At 41.8% G+C, this 18,295-nt stretch overlaps 2 protein-coding genes across 3 annotated transcripts in view; both read left to right on the forward strand.

Moving 5' to 3' along the window:
* mast3b (microtubule associated serine/threonine kinase 3b) overlaps nt 1-13,981 on the forward strand; it is a 44,537-nt gene extending 30,556 nt beyond the window's left edge. For both annotated transcript variants that reach the window (XM_030727099.1, XM_030727100.1), the window contains 19 exons: nt 1,834-1,935; nt 2,439-2,571; nt 3,170-3,255; nt 3,826-3,917; nt 4,323-4,531; nt 4,771-4,909; nt 5,147-5,279; nt 5,395-5,560; nt 6,205-6,306; nt 6,525-6,647; nt 7,001-7,113; nt 7,293-7,459; nt 7,908-8,029; nt 8,127-8,327; nt 8,513-8,739; nt 8,927-9,049; nt 9,154-9,290; nt 9,589-9,773; nt 9,927-13,981. In XM_030727099.1, coding sequence (XP_030582959.1) covers nt 1,834-1,935; nt 2,439-2,571; nt 3,170-3,255; nt 3,826-3,917; nt 4,323-4,531; nt 4,771-4,909; nt 5,147-5,279; nt 5,395-5,560; nt 6,205-6,306; nt 6,525-6,647; nt 7,001-7,113; nt 7,293-7,459; nt 7,908-8,029; nt 8,127-8,327; nt 8,513-8,739; nt 8,927-9,049; nt 9,154-9,290; nt 9,589-9,773; nt 9,927-11,005 — 3,639 coding nt within the window. In that variant the 3' untranslated portion in view covers nt 11,006-13,981. The remainder of the gene's footprint in view (nt 1-1,833; nt 1,936-2,438; nt 2,572-3,169; nt 3,256-3,825; nt 3,918-4,322; nt 4,532-4,770; nt 4,910-5,146; nt 5,280-5,394; nt 5,561-6,204; nt 6,307-6,524; nt 6,648-7,000; nt 7,114-7,292; nt 7,460-7,907; nt 8,030-8,126; nt 8,328-8,512; nt 8,740-8,926; nt 9,050-9,153; nt 9,291-9,588; nt 9,774-9,926) is intronic.
* Nucleotides 13,982-14,710: 729 nt separating this feature from the next.
* On the forward strand, nt 14,711-17,479 carry ndufa7 (NADH:ubiquinone oxidoreductase subunit A7). The gene is made up of 4 exons (XM_030727650.1): nt 14,711-14,824; nt 15,084-15,133; nt 16,694-16,831; nt 17,051-17,479. The coding sequence occupies exons 1-4, from the start codon at nt 14,774-14,776 to the stop codon at nt 17,136-17,138; spliced, it is 327 nt and encodes a 108-aa protein (XP_030583510.1). The 5' UTR covers nt 14,711-14,773; the 3' UTR covers nt 17,139-17,479.
* The last annotated feature ends 816 nt before the right edge of the window (nt 17,480-18,295 follow it).

Raw genomic sequence — 18,295 nt, forward strand, 5'->3', positions numbered from 1 at the left:
AAAAACCTGTTATGTGTGCCAAGGCCACTTTCTTAAAAAGGTCAACAGTTTTAGTGATAAAATGACTCTCCAAAATTTTTTTCTCTGGGTCTTTGTGACAGACTGGTGACCTGCTGGGATAGACTCCCACGGTCCCCAAACCTGACTTGGATAAGCAGTTAAGAAGATGGATGGATACACGATTGTGTTGGTGTGGAAAAAGTCATACTTTTTGTTCTTTTGTTTAAAATTAAAGTGCGAATAAAAATCTTTATCCTGCACTGTGCAAAAACTAGCTTTATGAGAAGAAATAGTTGAGCAATGCAAGGGGCTGTAACTTGTCTTTTGTAATTGTGCCATTAGTAATCAATCACTCATTCATCACTCACAACTTCCCATGGAAAGAGGGTCTTTATAGTCCTATATCTAGTAAGCTCATTGAGCTAATTAATTAATTAATCAAAAATAATTCACACTTTGATATGACTCAGCTCATTTTCTTGGCAGCATTAATTATGCAATTAGTTAAGAGAATTCATTTTTTTCAGCTGAGCAACCGTTGAGTTACGGAAATAATGGCAATTTTTGCTGTCACACATATAAGTAAATTGTGATCTGTCTTTTTCTTCTTTAGCACTATGTCACGAGGAACTGTGGGATGCTTTAGGTGCACTATATAGGGTATAGCAACATGCACTATAAATTTGGATGGCACTTCACAATGGCAAACTCACAGCTGTGGTCTGTATCAGAGTTATATGTGACAGAAAAGCTTTATCAAGCTTTTCACCGGCAGTTAGAAAAGCTCCTGCTTGTGATCAAAAACAGTGACTCTAACTTTCTAGTCACAGCTTTTTCTTTCTGAACTTCCACATTGCTACACTTACCACGAGAGGGTTCAAATATAATCCACACAAACCCAAATGTAGACAATGATCATCACAACCACAGCACACATACTGTGAAGGAGTATAATCTGTTTTAGAAATGCTGGAAGGGAGACTTTGTAATAGCCATTTCCTTTAGGTCTAGCTGGTTTTAGGGGCATCTTCTTGAGGCTGTAGCCTCACATTTATTTGACAGGTGGTTGAGATTAGTAACAATGTTGTCACGTTGGAAGCTGTACATGCGTACGACTGGCACACAAATGCATACGTACTGTGCTGCCTTCACCAGTACAGGGTGTTTCTCTGTTATTATAGAAGAAACTGAAGATGACTCATAAAAACTCCACCCACCCACCCACCACTGATTAGTCTAATAAGTCCTTGTTGAAGTGACGTCATTTCTGATGCAGTTCTGTCAGGCGGCATCTGTTTTCATATTTTTCTTAATGCCCTATCCATTTGCTTAGAATTTTATATTTATTTATTCTTCCTGTTTCAGCATAAAACAATGCTTCTGTAGGTGTATTATTTTTAGGGGTGGAGGAAATGGTTCTAAGGGTGAACTGTGCCCGCCCTTTGGTTTCCCTTAGACATATAATCCCTGATCATCCTATTGGCACATGCAGTTTCTCAATATTAAATGACAGTGACGCAGTTTTGCTTTTGTGCAACTCCGCACTGGATTAAAATCGAAGGAATCAAGTTGTGAAATGTAGACGTTCAGTTTTAGTTCAGGCGGTTTCAAAAATACACACTAACAGTTTTGAAATTTCCGCCATTTTAATAATAATAATAATCCCTTCGTTTTTACACAAGCAACTAGCCAAGCTGACTTCACCATAAATGTAAGCAGTATTTTTGTTACTCAGATGCAAACCCTCTGCAGTCCCTCGCTGAAAATGGAAATCCGTGGAGATGACTTGAGTTTCCTGACGCTTTTTAGCCCCTGCCTCCTCGTGTTTTCCAGGCCTACGAGCGCTCGGAAAGTGAAGAGGTGACTGTCATCACCCAGCTGGTGAGAAAGATCCTCATCATAATCTCTCGACCGGCTCGCCTCCTTGAATGTCTGGTAAGCTGTGGAAGAAAAGCGAATGGTTTTTGAACAGAGACAGTAAAGCAAAATTTTCTGAAAATTACAAAAAAAAATTACATAAAGACCATTTATATAATTAAAAAAAAAAAAAATATATATATATATATATATATATATATATATACATACATACACACACACACACACACACACACACACACACACACACACACACACACACTTCATAAATCTGTGGCTGGTAAAACATTTTAACTATGAGATACCTAAAGCTAAATTTGTCAGTTCAGTGTAACTTTCTCAACTCCTACAATAAGAATAAGGTTTGTTTAGGATTTGGTGGCTTTCCTGGGATAACTATTACTACTTTACTACTAATAGTTATCCAGGGATAAGTAAAGTAGTAGTAAAACACCAGTAGACTTGAAGCCTCTTGGATGCCTTTGAGTTTCTGGCGTTACATTTGATGAGATATTCAGACACTCCACATTAATTATGCTGCTGTTGGACGCTGTTGACAGGAGTTTGACCCAGAAGAGTTTTACCACCTACTTGAAGCGGCAGAGGGCCACGCCAAAGTCGGCCAGGGAATCAAGACGGACATCCCACGGTACATCATCAGCCAGCTGGGCCTCACACGGGACCCGTTAGAAGGTAAAGTAAGCAAGTTATCAAAGAAAAGCCTTCGTCCGTGCTGAAGAGGAACAGATCCCAGTTGCTTCAAATGTGGCCCACATGTGATGATTTTTAAAGCCCATTTCAGACATCAGCTAAGTAACAATGTGTCCCTGGAGTAGGTGATTATTATAATATTTTTTTTTTTTATTAATTTATTTTTTATTAAGTTTTATGATAATGCAACAAATATATTGTTAGATGTTAGATTGAACTCATTGTTGAGATGAGTGATCTGGAACGAAATGATCGTTCCAGATCACTCATCCAGAGACGAGCATCTGCGGTCATGCAGCCAGAGACCGGTGCTACCGTTAGGCAATGTCGTTTAAGTGTCTTGCCCAAGGACACAACGCAGCGCAGGGACAGAACCTGCAATCTTCCAGCTGCAAGGCGAGCGCCTACCCACTGCGCCACTGCCACGAACTATATATTTGTTGCATTGGTTGGGAGTTGGATGAAGAGCAGACCTTTTTTAAGCAATCAGTAAATGTTGGAAACCCAAAGGTTTTATAAAGTTTTCTTTCAAGATGATTGTTTCTGGTCAAATTAAACACTCGTCTTCTATCATTTCTAGACATGGTACAGCTTGAACAGTACGAGGCCAGTCCCTCAGCTTCAGCCTCAGTTTCAGCATCAGCAGAAGCAGATGCTAATGTGGAGGTAAACTTTTACTGTTGTTATGCGGATTCTGAGCTCATATATTATCACCCACTGGGAGAAGATATGATTTAAGCTTAAAAATTTTTAATGTAGATGTGTTCTAAGCACACGCTTCTTCAGATCTCTGTGCTATGCTAAAAGGATATTATAAATATTTTAAACCAGTGTTCTTTTTCATAGGTAGGTTTCAGGCATAATTAGTGCTTGTACTAGTAGTTGGCTTTTAGCATAATGTAGTGGGAAATGAGCTAATAGTGGCAATAGATAACTAGTTGTTCCACTTTTTCCTGCTTTTGTTATTTTAGCAGCCTTGAAAGCTCCTAATAGTACCATGCAAACCCAAGACCATCCTCTTTATGTTCTGGTTGCTTAATCCATCCTTCATTTTCCAATGAAAGTACAGTTTCCAAAGGGGAAACAAGTCTTAATATGAAGTCTGATGGCATCATTAACCTGTAATCATCATTAGTCACAGTCTTATTTTCTGTTTACTTATTTCAGTTTGCTTGTATAATTTATCACTTGCTCACAAACAGCCACAAATATCATGTTTCTGTTCCGTTTGTGTAGAATAAGGCTCCACAGACGCTGACTCCAACTCGAAGAAAACCTCTTGAGAGCGATTTTGAGACCATCAAACTCATAAGTAACGGAGCATATGGGTAATAAGAAGCGCCCATTTCATTACTTTTCACTGCTTATCTTAGAAGTACCAATGCTGAAAATTAGTTGCAGATGCTTGTTACTTCGCAAATGGTTGCAAAGCTAAGATTAAAGATTAAAACCATGTCAGGAAGCACATCAGCTTGGAAAATATCACTTCTGAACAAAGTGTATTGGGACAGGTGAGAATACATATAGTTGGGACCTACAGTATGTGATTCCACAAAGTTAGAAATAGGTGATCTCTGTTTTTCTTTTTCTTTTCTTGACAGAATAACCCTGAATTTCAGTTGCACTGAAACAATTTACCTCAGTTTCAACCATTTTTGTGGATGTTTCCACTGTGAATATATGCATTTTTCTTGTATCAGTGGGTCTAATGAGGGTTGTGTGGCTTTTGACAGGGCGGTCTATCTGGTTCGTCACAAGGAGACCCGGCAGCGGTTTGCCATGAAAAAGATAAACCGGCAGAACCTGGTGCTGAGGAACCAGATCCAGCAGGCCTTTGTGGAGCGGGACATCCTAACCTTTGCTGAGAACCCTTTTGTTGTTTCCATGTTCTGCTCATTTGAGACACGACGTCACCTCTGCATGGTCATGGAGTATGTAGAAGGTAAAGAGGACAGAGGCTGCTGTGACTAAGACACTTTAATATTTCTAACATTTTAGCTTAACTTAAACAAGAACCCTTTTCCAGTGAGTTCTAATGCAGAGACATTTCAAACAGCTTGTCGCTGAGATGTCTAAGAATAGGTCTCTGTGTGTATTACTACATCCCAGTAATTCATTGGACAGTTGATGTGTTAGGATCATTGCTGTGCCTGTGATTTTAAGGTTTCCTGTTCTGTTAAGGTGGAGATTGCGCCAACCTTCTGAAAAACATGGGCCCACTACCTGTAGAAATGTCAAGGCTGTACTTTGCTGAAACAGTCCTCGCTTTGGAGTACCTTCACAACTATGGCATTGTGCATCGGGATCTTAAACCTGACAAGTAAGAATGCATCCAATATCACCTTTACCCCAACTCAGCTCCAACGTGCTTTCTTGCTTTCATTAGGCTTCATTAAATTCAACATTATTTGATAACTAAACTGACATAGTCAGGTTTGTGAGTGGCCGCAGGTAGAGTCTCGGTTTTTCTGTTTTTCAGCACTTATCCTCATTTTTCATCACTCTGGACAGATTGTAAAATGCACGGGTTATGTTGATGCCTTTTTCTGCCCAACAGTTTGCTGATTACGTCTATGGGCCACATCAAGCTGACTGACTTCGGTCTCTCTAAAATCGGCCTGATGAACATGACAACCAACCTGTATGAGGGTCACATAGAGAAAGACACACGAGAGTTTGTTGACAAACAGGTGAGACAACTTCAAGTGAATGAGAGAAATCGCCTGCCACTTTGGGGCTGTCAGATATTATAGATGCAGCTTGTTCATTTTGCCCAAACTGATGTTTGTTGGTTTATTTGCACAGGTGTGTGGAACTCCAGAGTACATAGCCCCAGAGGTGATCCTCAGACAGGGCTATGGGAAGCCAGTGGACTGGTGGGCGATGGGGATCATCCTTTATGAATTTCTGGTCGGCTGTGTCCCGTTTTTTGGAGACACTCCGGAAGAGCTTTTTGGACAAGTTGTCAGTGGTGGGTCTTGAAATGACAAAGTTAGTCAGAATGAATTTTCTACTTGGAAAATCCAATTCTTAACAAGCCTTCAAAATATAAGCACAGTATAGAATAATGACTGAGGTCAAATCTTTATGTTAAACTAGTTTCCTTTTCCCATCTGAATTGAAAACATATAAAAAAGAGCGGTGGCACAGGAGGGTTTATCTTATCATGGCGGTAGCCTGCAATTAGTTGTGCTCTCAGAATTTGAAGAAAGTTGTGATCTAGTGGTGCAGTTGTTAGCACTGTCACCTCACTGCAAAGAGGTTCGAATCCACCAGTTGGGACCTTTCTGTGTGGAGTTTGCATGTTCCTCCAATGCCTGTGTAGGTTCTCTCTGGGCGCTCTGGCTAACCTGCACGTTAGGTTAATTGGTGATTCTGGATTTGTTGTAGGTGTGAATGTTAGCATGAAATAGCCTGAGCTAAAAATCAGTCTAAATGTAAAAAAAAAGATAAAAAAAAAACCTTAAACACATTAACCACTTCAGCCCAGAGTAAGGTTGTGCTTTGGCAAGCAAAAAAACATTCTGACTTGCTCTTTAATGTTTTTATGACTATAAATTGGGAGTTCATTTATTTAATTTTATACTTTTATTCATTATCTTCTCCGATTGGCAGATGAAATCATTTGGCCTGAAGGAGAGGATGCGCTACCTACTGATGCCCAGGACCTGATCACCCGCCTGCTGAGGCAGAACCCTTTAGACCGACTGGGAACAGGTACAGTGATGTTTTATACAGGTCCGTACCCCGAAGCCACAGTGTCCTCTCAGAAAATTTAATCGAATACAAGAAGGTTCATAAGGGGATTTTATAGAGGGAAATCAAACTTGAATTTGAAAAGTAAACTTAAAATTGAAGCAAGGACACATGGGAAATGAGTTGTACACTGAACTTGATCCAGTGTTTGACTGAATGTGGAATTTGTTTGGTTATAGGTGGAGCCTCAGAGGTGAAGCAGCACCCTTTCTTCCTGGGGTTGGACTGGAACGGGCTCCTCCGACAGAAAGCAGAGTTCATCCCTCAGCTGGAGGCCGAGGATGATACGAGCTACTTTGACAGTAAGTTCCAGCTGTGACTTTGATTTATTTTTCTGTTAAATCTTGACTTCTTGTGGTAGCAAGATCAAAATGTTGGCCAGCTTGAGTGGTGACGATCACTCGTCATGGGAGATGAAGATGAGACCTCACTGATCTGTTTTTTTTTTTTCCTGTGCTGATTGAACATGGACGTATGAAAGATCTGTTTGTTAAGCAGCTTTAATTTAGCTAAAATATTTCTTCTCCATAGCTCCACATTTTATTATACTGATGAGCTGGGATAATACTGTCAGGTGATTGATTTTGTTTGGGATTACACCTTTGTGTTTAAATTTCTCTTAAATTTTGAGCATCTTCTCTTTTTCTGTATTCAGCTCGTTCGGATCGCTACCATCATATGGCCTCTGATGAAGATGACGAGACCAACGACGAAGAATCTTCCTTGGAAATCAGACAGTTTGCTTCCTGGTCGCATCGCTTCAGCAAGGTAAAGACCACTGCGCTGTGTCGGGGAATGACGTATGCGGACAGTTTAAAAAGCGGGCAGACATTTGAAAAATAAGCACTACAGGAAGGATCTGCAGGAAGCGTGCCAGAATATTTGAAGACTTTTCAGCATCCAGGCCAGCTCTTTATTTGACACCCTTTCACCAATTTGTCATCAAGGTTTACAGCAGCACCGAACATCTGGCGACACCATCCAACCTGAGTTTCTCCTCCGACCGCAGCCACAGTGAGGATAAAGAGGACCACGGGGACGTGGGAGGGCTCAGTGCCTCGCCGAGCCCAGCAGATAGCAGTGCAGAGCCCAGGCAGTCTGGACGCATGGCCAGGTAGACACAACTGTGAAATACATTATACTGCATGCCGTGGGCAACTTTCATTCCTCTTTATTGTTGTCGGTTTGTTCTAGTTTTGGTTTTTAACCCCTCAGCCTTTTTGCTTTTGAATTGACCTGGTGAAAAAAGTCACTGAGGCTCATATGCACCCCATTAAGATCTACTGAGACCTGGGAATTATATCTTCTAGAACTTATGCTTTCAAGTAATTTGTGCCACCTAAAGATTCTACTGCCAGGAGGCTGTGGGTTAGCACTGGTGGCTGATAGTATTTTTTCAATTTATTTTTACAGGTTACAAGTAAATGTGGACAAAACCAAAGTATATATAATATGATAAACTGTTCACCAGCTCATTGAGATTGTGGATCTGCATGAAAACATTCACTTGGATCCTGAATCAGCTGATTTACATGTTCAACTGCTTTTTAACGGTTTTCTAGCCTTCGCCCCCGGGCATCCTCCAGCTCCTCCCAGTCTGACAGAAGCAGCAGTCCTCTGGTAATGAGCAGCACTCACAGCCTGGAGACAATGCCCCGGTTTGCCCTCTCCACTGATGATGAAGGTAAATCCACCTTTTTTTTTTTTATAAACATTTCTCTTCAGAACATGTACAGGTGCTTCGGCCTGAAGCGTTCACACTTAACACTTTCTCTCTGCAGCAGAGGTGGTGGTATCAAATCTTCGGCGGATCAGGATTCGCAGCAACAGTACCGGGGGGAAACAGTCGTCCCCTAAGGACACAGCAGCCCCTCGGCGCTTTGGTAACCAGCTGGAGACACCAGACAGGCAGAGACTTCCCTGTGGAGGAAAGGTTCCTAAGTCTGCATCTGTCTCCGCCCTGTCTCTCATCATTACTACAGGTGCAAAAAGTTATCACCCCAAATTTGAATCCAGCAAAATATATAATTAATGTAAAAAAAAAAAAAAAAAAAAAGCAAACATGTAATGCATGAACAGGAGTTTGTTTCTAACCGTGGAAGTAAAACAGGCCTATCTTTAGAATCATAAAATTTTAGATCATGCATCTAAACTATGTTTGTTTCAGATGATTCACCCAGTGGCCTCCACCCCGGTCCCATCTCCCCACGCTCACTGTCTTCCAACCCCTCATCTCGGGACTCGTCCCCTAACCGGGATCTATTATTCAGCCCCAGCAGCCTGAGGCCACCAATCATCATCCACACATCAGGGAAGAAGTATGGCTTCACCCTGCAGGCCATCCGGGTGTACATGGGCGACAGCGATGTCTACACTGTGCATCACATGGTGTCGGTGGGTTTTAACCATAGGCTTTAAAAATGCTTGAAGATTAAAAACAGCTGGATCTAGTATTTGTGTTTGTAAACTGTAATAAGTTCAGATTTTGCGCTTTGCTTTGGTGATCCAAAACTAAAGGAGAATGATAAAAAGGTGGTTATGTAATGCTAAAACGAAACTCCTCTCTTCACTGTTGCAACAGAGTGTGGAGGAGGGCAGCCCGGCTCACCAGGCAGGTCTCTGCACTGGAGACCTCATCACCCACGTGAACGGAGAGTCTGTCCAGGGCCTGGTCCACACAGAGATGATGGAACTGCTGCTGAAGGTACCACTCAGAGCCATATGACATCTAATTTGAACTTCACTTTAAGATCCTTTTATGTTGTTGGACTGTGGATACAAATTCTTTAACTCTTATGAAACGTGCAGAGCGGCAGCAAGGTGGCTCTTCAGACCATAGCGCTTGAGAACACGTCTATTAAAGTCGGTCCTGCGCGAAAGACCAAACACAAAGGGAAGATGGCTCGCCGGAGCAAGAAGAGCAAGAGGAGAGATAATTACGACAGGTGAAGATCTGAGGGTTTTCTTTCTCTACAGCTCTGCAGAGTTACTCATCCTTTGTTTACTCTGGGAGGCTGGTAAATGGTGGATGTCAGTCCTCTGTCTCCTTCTAGTGTAAATGCTAAAAGTATTAACGGTTGCATTTTGAGTGCTTTGTCACATATATAAGGGCACTCCAAGTTTTTTGTTTTTTAAATTTGGGAAAAGTTCAGCTGACTGTAAAATACAAACCTGTGGTGCATGTTGATGTTGTGATGCTAATCAGCTAGTGATTTATATAGTTTGCTTTTGCTTGTCTTCCAGGCGACGGACCATCTTTAAGAAGTTGTCCAAGCAGAGCACAGTGATGCACTGCAGTCGCAGCTTCTCCTCTGGTCTTCATCACTCGGTTTCCTCCAGTGAGAGTCTTCCAGGCTCCCCGACTCACAGCCTCTCCCCCGGGCCATCCACACCCTGCCGGAGCCCTGCACCTGACCATCAGGGCCATGGTGAGTTAAAGTTTGCTTCAAGAAATTTAACAGTTCTGATGCTTTAGTCAGTTGAGATGCTCCATGTGCACTGAGAGTCTTAGAATACCAACATATTTTGCCACTTTTTTAAAGTGTTGTGTGTGCTGATAAAAGTGTTTTGCTTCTTTACAGAGAATAACTCTCCACAGAGTACATCTCCTTGCTCCAGCTCTCCCAGCTCCCCCGCCACACACAGTCGACCCATCACACTTGGCCTGGGCTCTAAACTCAGCCCGCAACGTTACAGTAAGGTGGGCCGGCGCAAGTCCACCAGCAACATCCCCCCATCGCCCCTGGCCTGCAGCAGCTCCTCATCCTCCAATCAGCCACTTTCCCCACAGCGCTCGCCCTCTCCTCTGCCAGGCTTTGCCAAAACCCTTCACACGTACCATGGAAAAACCCTGTCGCCCCCCACCATCATTAGACACATTGTCCGGCCACGCAGCGCAGAACCGCCTCGTTCGCCTTTGCTCAAGAGGGTGCAGTCAGCTGAGAAACTGTCTGGAGTGTATCATGCTGACAAGAAGTCAAAAGCCCCCCGCAGGCACACGCTGGAAGTGCCGTTTTACGGTGAGGGTGACCTGCTGGGTGACTCAGAGGTGGATGCAGCCTGTGGAGGCTCTTACGTCGGGGTTGATCACGGCAGACTTGGGGCATACATTACCAGCCAAAGGATGCGGGACTCTGGGATTGAGCGATCAGAGCAGCTGGTTGTGATGCGGAAGCTTAACCTGTCAGAGCGGCGAGACTCCTTCAAGAAGCAGGAAGCAGTGCAGGAGGTGAGCTTTGATGAGCCAGAGGAGAAAAGCGGTGGCAGCACAGTAGTGGGGACCACCACACCTCCAGGGGCTCAAACACAACAGGAGCAGCACAGGATGGCCTGGACTGTGACTCGACCCCAATCCAGCCAGGAGATTGAGATGGAAGTCCCTGTGGTGAGGAGGTTCACGCTGGTGCCGCAGATAGCTGTGCAGGGCTCAACGGAGAGCGAGCAAGATGAGTGGGAGCCATGCTCAGATGGAGAGGACTCCGGTGAGAAGCCTGAGCTGGAGGTGGACATCACTTCATGTTCGCAGCAACACACAAGATGTCTTCTCGTCAACAGCAGCTGCAGACAGGCAGCAGAAACGACTACCACTGGTCCTCAAATTGCACCAGAGAAGACACCAGAGTTCAGAGAGGAAACACAAAAAGGGTATCCGAGAAAGTGACGGCTCACCGCTGTAGTCATAAAACCTGCTCATATCTTTTCTTTTGAGTCTTTCAGAGGTGACGAACTGCAAGCTAAGTCATTTCCAAACTCGTTGGGCTGAAAGAGCGGAAGAAACTCTTACTTGAATTTTGTTTTGTAAAAATTTGCCTTCAGGCATTGCAGACCTTCTGGTCTTATTTATTACATTTGTATGTAAGTATGAGAAGTTTGTAACAAGGGAAAAAGAGGGAAGTTCTCATTGGTTGACCAGTCAAGGCTCAACATTTTTGTATCCATAAAATGTGGTTTTATGTCTTTTGAATGGATTATTTTTTTAAAATGTCTATTTTTTAAATAAATTCTGGTACAGAGTAGTAGAGATAATGCTGCGTAAAACTGTTGGACCAAATGGTACGAGAAGTCAAGGTTACTTTTTTTTTTCCCCCCCTTTTCTCATTCAGTGTCTGTTTGTGTTTGTAGTACTGCTGTAGGTCGTCCTGAACCTAAAAATGACCTTTTGTTCACACTGTGAGCAACATGACTGATGTGTCATTGTCTGATCAACTGTCGGTCAGACGTTGCAACAGACAGTACTACATCAGATTGTATTGGTGCGCAACATCCTTTAGAAGGAGTAAAACAGAAGCTACTAAGCGCTAATTAGACTGCAGGAAAAACAAACAACTGTTATTAATGAAACAGTCATATCAGCAGAGAGAGAAGCGGCTCTGCATTGTCTGACAGAAGACATGAAAAGATAAGTTGTTTCCCTGATGACTTCATCATGTCTGTAAGGCACATACTGTATACTTGCACAACTTGTTGGTTTGGTCATGTTCCTTGCGTGTGAATTCATGGGAACTGCATAGTTTTTCATTCTTGTGGAGAATAATGTTGAACTGCATAGTTTTTCATTCTTGTGGAGAATAATGTTGCAAGTCACAGTGAGACACTACCCACCTTTGTCTTATTTTATGAAGACACGAAGCTGAAGGTTTTTATGTGCCATGGTATCCGTGCAATGTCCTCTAAGCCATATCTTTGAAGGCAGAAACATTTGTAATCTTTGCTCAATATGAAGATTTGCTTTGTGTTTTGCTTTTTTTTTTTTTGTTGTTCCCACTGTTATGGAAAATGATGCTGAGCACGAAGCTCTGGATGTTCCACGCTCACGTTTGTGTGTGCTGCGGGCTCTGCGAGTTTGTCATTCGAACTCTGACGCACCGTGGCTGCGCGTCGTGCCGGAACGGCGCGTTCGTCTCACAGCATGCCGTTCGCTACGTCACGGTCCGTTTTCTTCAGAGCGTGGAGGGGATGGTTTAAAACACTTTGGTATTCATTTTTTGGGAGGCTTTCCTTACTTACTATGACAACACATGTTGGATTTTTGAAGCTTCGCGCCCACATGTATAAGTGTGTTTATTTTTTCCAGAGTCTGTAGCGTTTTTCTTTTTCTTTTTCTTTTTCCCACATGTGCATGTGAAAGAGACCGTTCATAAATGCCCTGGTCCTACTTCATGTGATCTGCAGTGCTGTTTACATCCAAGGGGAAAGTGCACTAATGTATTTAGACATAAATTTTGTAACTGAATGTGAAAGGCAAACCGAGAGAAACACATTAACAGTGAAATCAGGGCTTCTTTGAGCAAGTGTTTTTTTTTTTTTTTTTTTTTTTTTTGTCTTTGTATTGTACAAATTTTGATGTATATTTTGGTAACAGTGTGTATAATTCCAAGTGTACTGAAGGACATAATATGCACGATGACAGTTTGTGGCACGAGGGATTTTTTTTTTTTAGGAATTCTGACTTGAGGGAATGAGCTTTTTTTTTAACCATCTTGCTGGGATTCATGCAGTGTTTGACAGCTGCACAGATTGACTTCACAGCAGAGATGAAGCTTGGTGAGTTATTGTCCTCTTTGTAAGTGGCTATTCCTGGCTTTTGTACGGACTTTTCTCTGAGTCTTCTCTTTATAAACAACTGTAGTGTTACTTCGACCCCTCTTCTTCCTGAAAAAAAAAAAAAGAAGAAAAAAAAAAATGGTCTTCAATCTTGTGATGACAACCTTACCAGGATGCTGTCGTTGTGTTAGTGAAGCAAACAGACAGACCACTCGGTTATTTTTTGCAGTCTGACAGAATTGTTTACAATGAACAAACATGCTATGTACTGTACAAACATTTTCTATCCTGTGGCTGTACACCATGAAACTATCCTCTTTGATACCAACAGAGAAAACAACACTAATAGAAGCTGTATATCTGTTTTTTTGTTTTTTGTTTTTTTTTTTGGGGGGGGGGGGTTATTTTGAAGAAACTGTTCTTGAAGAGTAGTTTGACACCAATCTCAGAAGCATTTTCTGTATCTGCATGCACATACATTACATGATTATTGGCAGTTTCTTGGCGTTCAGACTCCATAAAGAAGCTGTACAGATTAATTGAATGGGGGAAGAAAAAAAAAGGGGGGGGGGGGGTAATGGGAAACATGAACATTTCTTCTGCTGTTTACCCTGTTCTTATTTGCATGAGAAAAATGCTTTACACCAAAAGTAAACCTGAGAAAGGATAAATAATAAAATATATATTTACACTAGAGGTTTTGTCTTGTATACAAAAAAAGCCAATTAAACAATGTAAACATCAAATTTAGAGTATGGGACAAGATCTTTACAGGAGATCAGTAAAAAAAAAATTATTTAAAAAGATAAGGGTTTCTTTTTAATAATCTTGTATGTAAAAATACTTTGCTGATCTCCACCAGTGGGAAGTTTCAGCCACCGGAGGTCAGCCGGTGTTGAGCGTACTCTTCTTAAAGAACAAGCTGGCAGGTCAAAGTGTCGTACACGTGCATGTGTTCTCCTGTGGACTCTTCTGTTCAGTGCATGCTGCATGAGACAAGCACACAGCTGTAATACTTGACTGCATGGTACCGGCGATGTCGCCCTCTACTGTGTTTTCTTGTGCAACAAATAAACTTTGTAATTCCCTTTGATTCTTCTCTGGATGTTGTGTACAATTATCTGTACTACTGTTGCGCAGTTTTGCCAGATCAAATCAAACGATTCAAAACCTTTTCATGCTCAGATATTTGTTGACCACTAATGCCCTGCAGTGGGGGCTCTAATTCATCCCAAAGGTGTTCTGGTGGGTTGATGTCAGGACTCTGCAGGCCAGTCAAGTTCTTCCACACCAAACTCAGTTACTAGCAAAGTTTGGTTAGGTAATAATCAAAGTAAAAGTTACACTTTAAGAAATTAATTACTGACCATTTAGGGCCATAATTTGTTGGACAAAGACACCATTTTTGTAGTTTTTGCATGTATACACCTCCGCTGTGGATTGTGAATCAAACAATCAAGATCTCAGTAGAGTGAAGGCTTTAAGCTTGAATTTGAAGGGTTTTACTTTTTTTTTCAGAGGCTCAAAAGTAACTGGACACACTACTATGATTTTACATTAAATTAGATTATTTCTAATACTTGCAGTCGATGACTGCCTGATGTCTATAACCCATGGACATCACCAAATGTTGTTTCCTCCCTTTAGATGCTCAGCTAGGCCTTCATTGCAGAGTTATCTAGTGTCTCGCTCTTCCTCTCATTTATCTAAGTTCATCTGACCCTCAGAGAATACATAATTAAACAAATAAATAAAAATTGCCCGTCCACTAAAATGCACGCTTTGTGATGCTGCAGTTTTCCCTGCTAGCCGGCAGGTGTCAGCGATGCGTTGAGAAACCCGGTAACAGCACCGAAGAAGACCCGTGTCCTTCACAACAGCTGACATGGCTACTGCTACTAAATTCATTCAGAGGCTGCGACATCTTTTATCAGGGGTGAGCAACAAAACTTCTGTCACACTTTAACACGGAGTAGGGATGTTCTCTGAATGTGATGGAAAGTCTCTCCGGACGATTTGTCGCAATAAACGTTACCATAGGAAACGTTTAACGGGCAGAAATATGGCTAACCCATATTAGCAGCGGTGCTGTGGGTTAACTGAACACTATACATGAAGCAGATGAGATTAGGCAATGTAGGGTTTTGTAGTTATTAAGACTTTACTTCTGCTTATTTTCTTTTTCTTTTTTTCAGCGCGACCTGCAAGCCAAACTGCAGCTGCGATATGAGGAGATTGCGAAGAGGTAAGACCGCAGGCATCACCCTGAGGGTACTCACAGTCCTCCGCATTACACGCAGCGAGACGCGGTGGGTTCGTTTGAATCCGCACCACTTTGATACTAAATGCAAGTAAAGTTAGAATAGGCCTGCATTTGCAGAAAATACAAAGCTGCACTGGCACCGTGAGAAAAGACATTTTGCACTACTTTTGGCTAGTATTGCTACACCTTGTTACAGTGTATTGTGTGTTTTTTCCACAAGCAGACTTGTTAAAAACAGTACCGTACAAAAGTGTTCTTTATATTTAGCTTCCACAGAGCCACACTTTCTAGTAATATTTAAAAGTGGTCCTGAGCAGTAGGTCTGCAGGCTTTCTGAAGGGCTTTCAAAGCTTAACACAGACCTGTGAATCATTAAGAATCAAAAAAGACACTTAACTCAAAGGATTAACCAGTGTTGTCTACACATTACAAGCCACTGAGCAAAAAACAAATCGTGTGTTACTTCAGCCTGTCAGAAAACCACACAGTTTGTTCCCATTTCTTTAGTCAAATCTATGAAAAATGTCAAAGATAACCGTTTGACAGGCATAAAATAGTATTTTACACAGACAAGGGGATTCCCAAAGAACTGTTAGCAGAAAAATTGGCACATCTCAGTACATTGTGCAGCATGTCCTTAGAAAAACTGGGGAAAGTGGACACGTGGAGGATGAAAAAAGTGACGGGCCTAAACTCAGCTACCTACAGCAGATGAACAGTATCTGAAATGTCCTTAAGAAATAGGAAAAATCCAGCAAAGACCTGACACAGGGCCTGTATATGGAATAGTTCAGGAAAAAGGTACAGCAGTGAGTGTCAACAGCCATCTCATCAGTCATGGATTGGCCTCCCCAGAGCCCGGACTTTACCACTGTTGAAGCAGTGTGGGATCGCCTTGAGAACAGAACAAAAGGCAGCCAACATCCAAAGAACTTTGAATGTTCTTCAAGAAGCCTGGAGAACTATTCCTGAAGAACCTATAAGAGAGTTCAGGCTGTGTTGATGAATAAAGATGGGCACACCAAATATTGACTTTCAAGCTTGTTAGAATTGTACAGATTCATTTTTTGCCTTATATACTTTATTTCCATTAATGTATGTGCATGTTTTAGTAAATCTCTGCACCTATTTCCCATTTGCACAGCACTATCAAACTGAATGCTGAAATTTTCATGATGTCCAGAGAATTTCATAAAAAAGACTAAATCATGGGTTTGAATCAGTGACCCCAGCATGGGAGTTACTGATGTGGAAAGCTGAAGAGTGTAGTCATACAGATTTAATGAAGACTTGGAGCAGGCTGATACTGTAAGACAGGGAAGAAGAAATGATTTTTAACAACCTGAAAGCTACCAGCTGGAAAAGCAAAAGAGTTAAAAATCTGTGTGAAAGGTTTCAAATGTAGAACCACTATGAATAAAGTGTGCCAGGGATCTGTTCCTCAAACCTACCATCCTATTTTATATCTCATTAATACCAAGATTACTTAAAATGTGCCAGTGAATGTGCAAACTCAGGATGCCTCCCCCCCACCCCCAATAGGACACAGCCACCACCCAAACTGCCAGTAGGTCCGAGCCACAAGTATGCCAGCAACTACTACTACAGCAGAGATGGACGCAGAGAGTCAGTCCCCCCCACACTCGTGATGTCTTCACAGAAGGTGCTCACTGCTGGCAGGTAAACAACCTAATCACTGCACTTTCATATATTTCAAGGTCAGATGTTTACTTTCCCTTTTTGCAACATGTACAATCATCCAGTGGTTTGATATCACTCGTCGAAAGAAAACTCAGACGCCACATCTCTTTGTGGCTGACAACTGAAGATTGCTGTTTTTACTTTGTTGCTGAAACATTGTGCTTTGGTCTTTTTTTTTTTTTTTTTTTTTTTTTAAAGTCAAGTTGCTGAGGCCTCAAAGCTTCCAGTGACTCCGGGTGCTGTGTATAAAGAGCCACCGATCTCCACAGACCAGCCGTACCTCTGAGCAGCAGGATGAGAGTCTGCAGTATCAGCATCATGTCTCCCTCCTGGATCTTGTACAATAGAACATGTGAATAAAATGTGTTTATATGTTTCAGCTCATGATTTTGGTCATGTACTCAATATGTGAAATGGATGTAGAGAGTAAGTGAGAGAAGTGAGGAGCTGAACATTCGGCTGAACCTCTGCTCTTCCTCCCACAATGACCGTTCAGCCTCACAAAGCCCATCAGTAAATATGTGTTCATGTGGCCCAGTTTGGAAAAAGCAAACACTGGCTTGTAGTGTTAATACCCCAAATGTTCCCATTCTATTAAAAGGACACTTCAGGAAGTCCTGTGTTTCATTCTCATCTCCTAATTCTCTTGTATTTAAGTTTGAACACAAACCACTCACTGGGTTAGAGGAAAAGCATGTTATCATTCTGGACACTTGGGATTCATTGAGTTGTGCTCTATGTTTTGACCTTTAAAAAAAAAAAATAATAATATGACTTTGGGGGCTTTTTGAATTCACTAAGTTAATTTTTCATGTGGGTGGAGTTTGGTTTATGATCTCCACTAATGTTTTACACCTTACTGATATTTAGTGGGGTTTTCTTTCTACCTAAGTAAGAAAACATAACTCCAAAAATTAAAAAAAAAAAAAAAAAATTAAACGTGTGGAGCAACTTTATCAGGGTACCAGTGCATTTTATTGCAATTCAAAGGAACATCTCTGCTATAGATCAGGTGGGGATCCTGCTTTATGGACGGATGGACGTTAACGGGGTGGACGGAGCAGTAATGGATCTTGATAATCAGCAAGTGTCAGCAGGGATCTGCGCAGGTGTTTTATTAGGAACATTTGATGCTCGGTGGTTTTTGGCGCCCCGAAGACGAGTCAAAAAAATATATTTGTAAAAATAAGTGCAGTTTTGGGCCGTATATTTGGCAGGTATATTTAGTATATTGGAAACTGGTATTTCTGTGAGTGAAACCTGAGATAAAAATAAACTTTTCGACAGAACTCGGTACAAAACATGCAACAATTTCTGTTCAACGCAAGCTGTTTCAATTATATTAAAAAAAATAAGCGAAGACGGGCCGTGAGAGGGAGGGGAGGGGAGGGAATAAAGGTGTTCAGCGACTTTAGAAAAGAGACATCACTTGCGTCATATTTC

This window comes from Archocentrus centrarchus, chromosome 4 (genome assembly GCF_007364275.1).
Source record: "Archocentrus centrarchus isolate MPI-CPG fArcCen1 chromosome 4, fArcCen1, whole genome shotgun sequence".
Taxonomy (NCBI): domain Eukaryota; kingdom Metazoa; phylum Chordata; class Actinopteri; order Cichliformes; family Cichlidae; genus Archocentrus; species Archocentrus centrarchus.

Coding starts and splice junctions, on each gene's coding strand:
- ndufa7 (XM_030727650.1), top strand. CDS start 14,774: ATGGCTACTGCTACTAAATTCATTCAGAGGCTGCGACATCTTTTATCA. Junction 14,825..15,083: donor TGCGACATCTTTTATCAGGG/GTGAGCAACAAA, acceptor TCTTTTTTTCAG/CGCGACCTGCAAGCCAAACT. Junction 16,832..17,050: donor AAGGTGCTCACTGCTGGCAG/GTAAACAACCTA, acceptor TTTTTTTTAAAG/TCAAGTTGCTGAGGCCTCAA.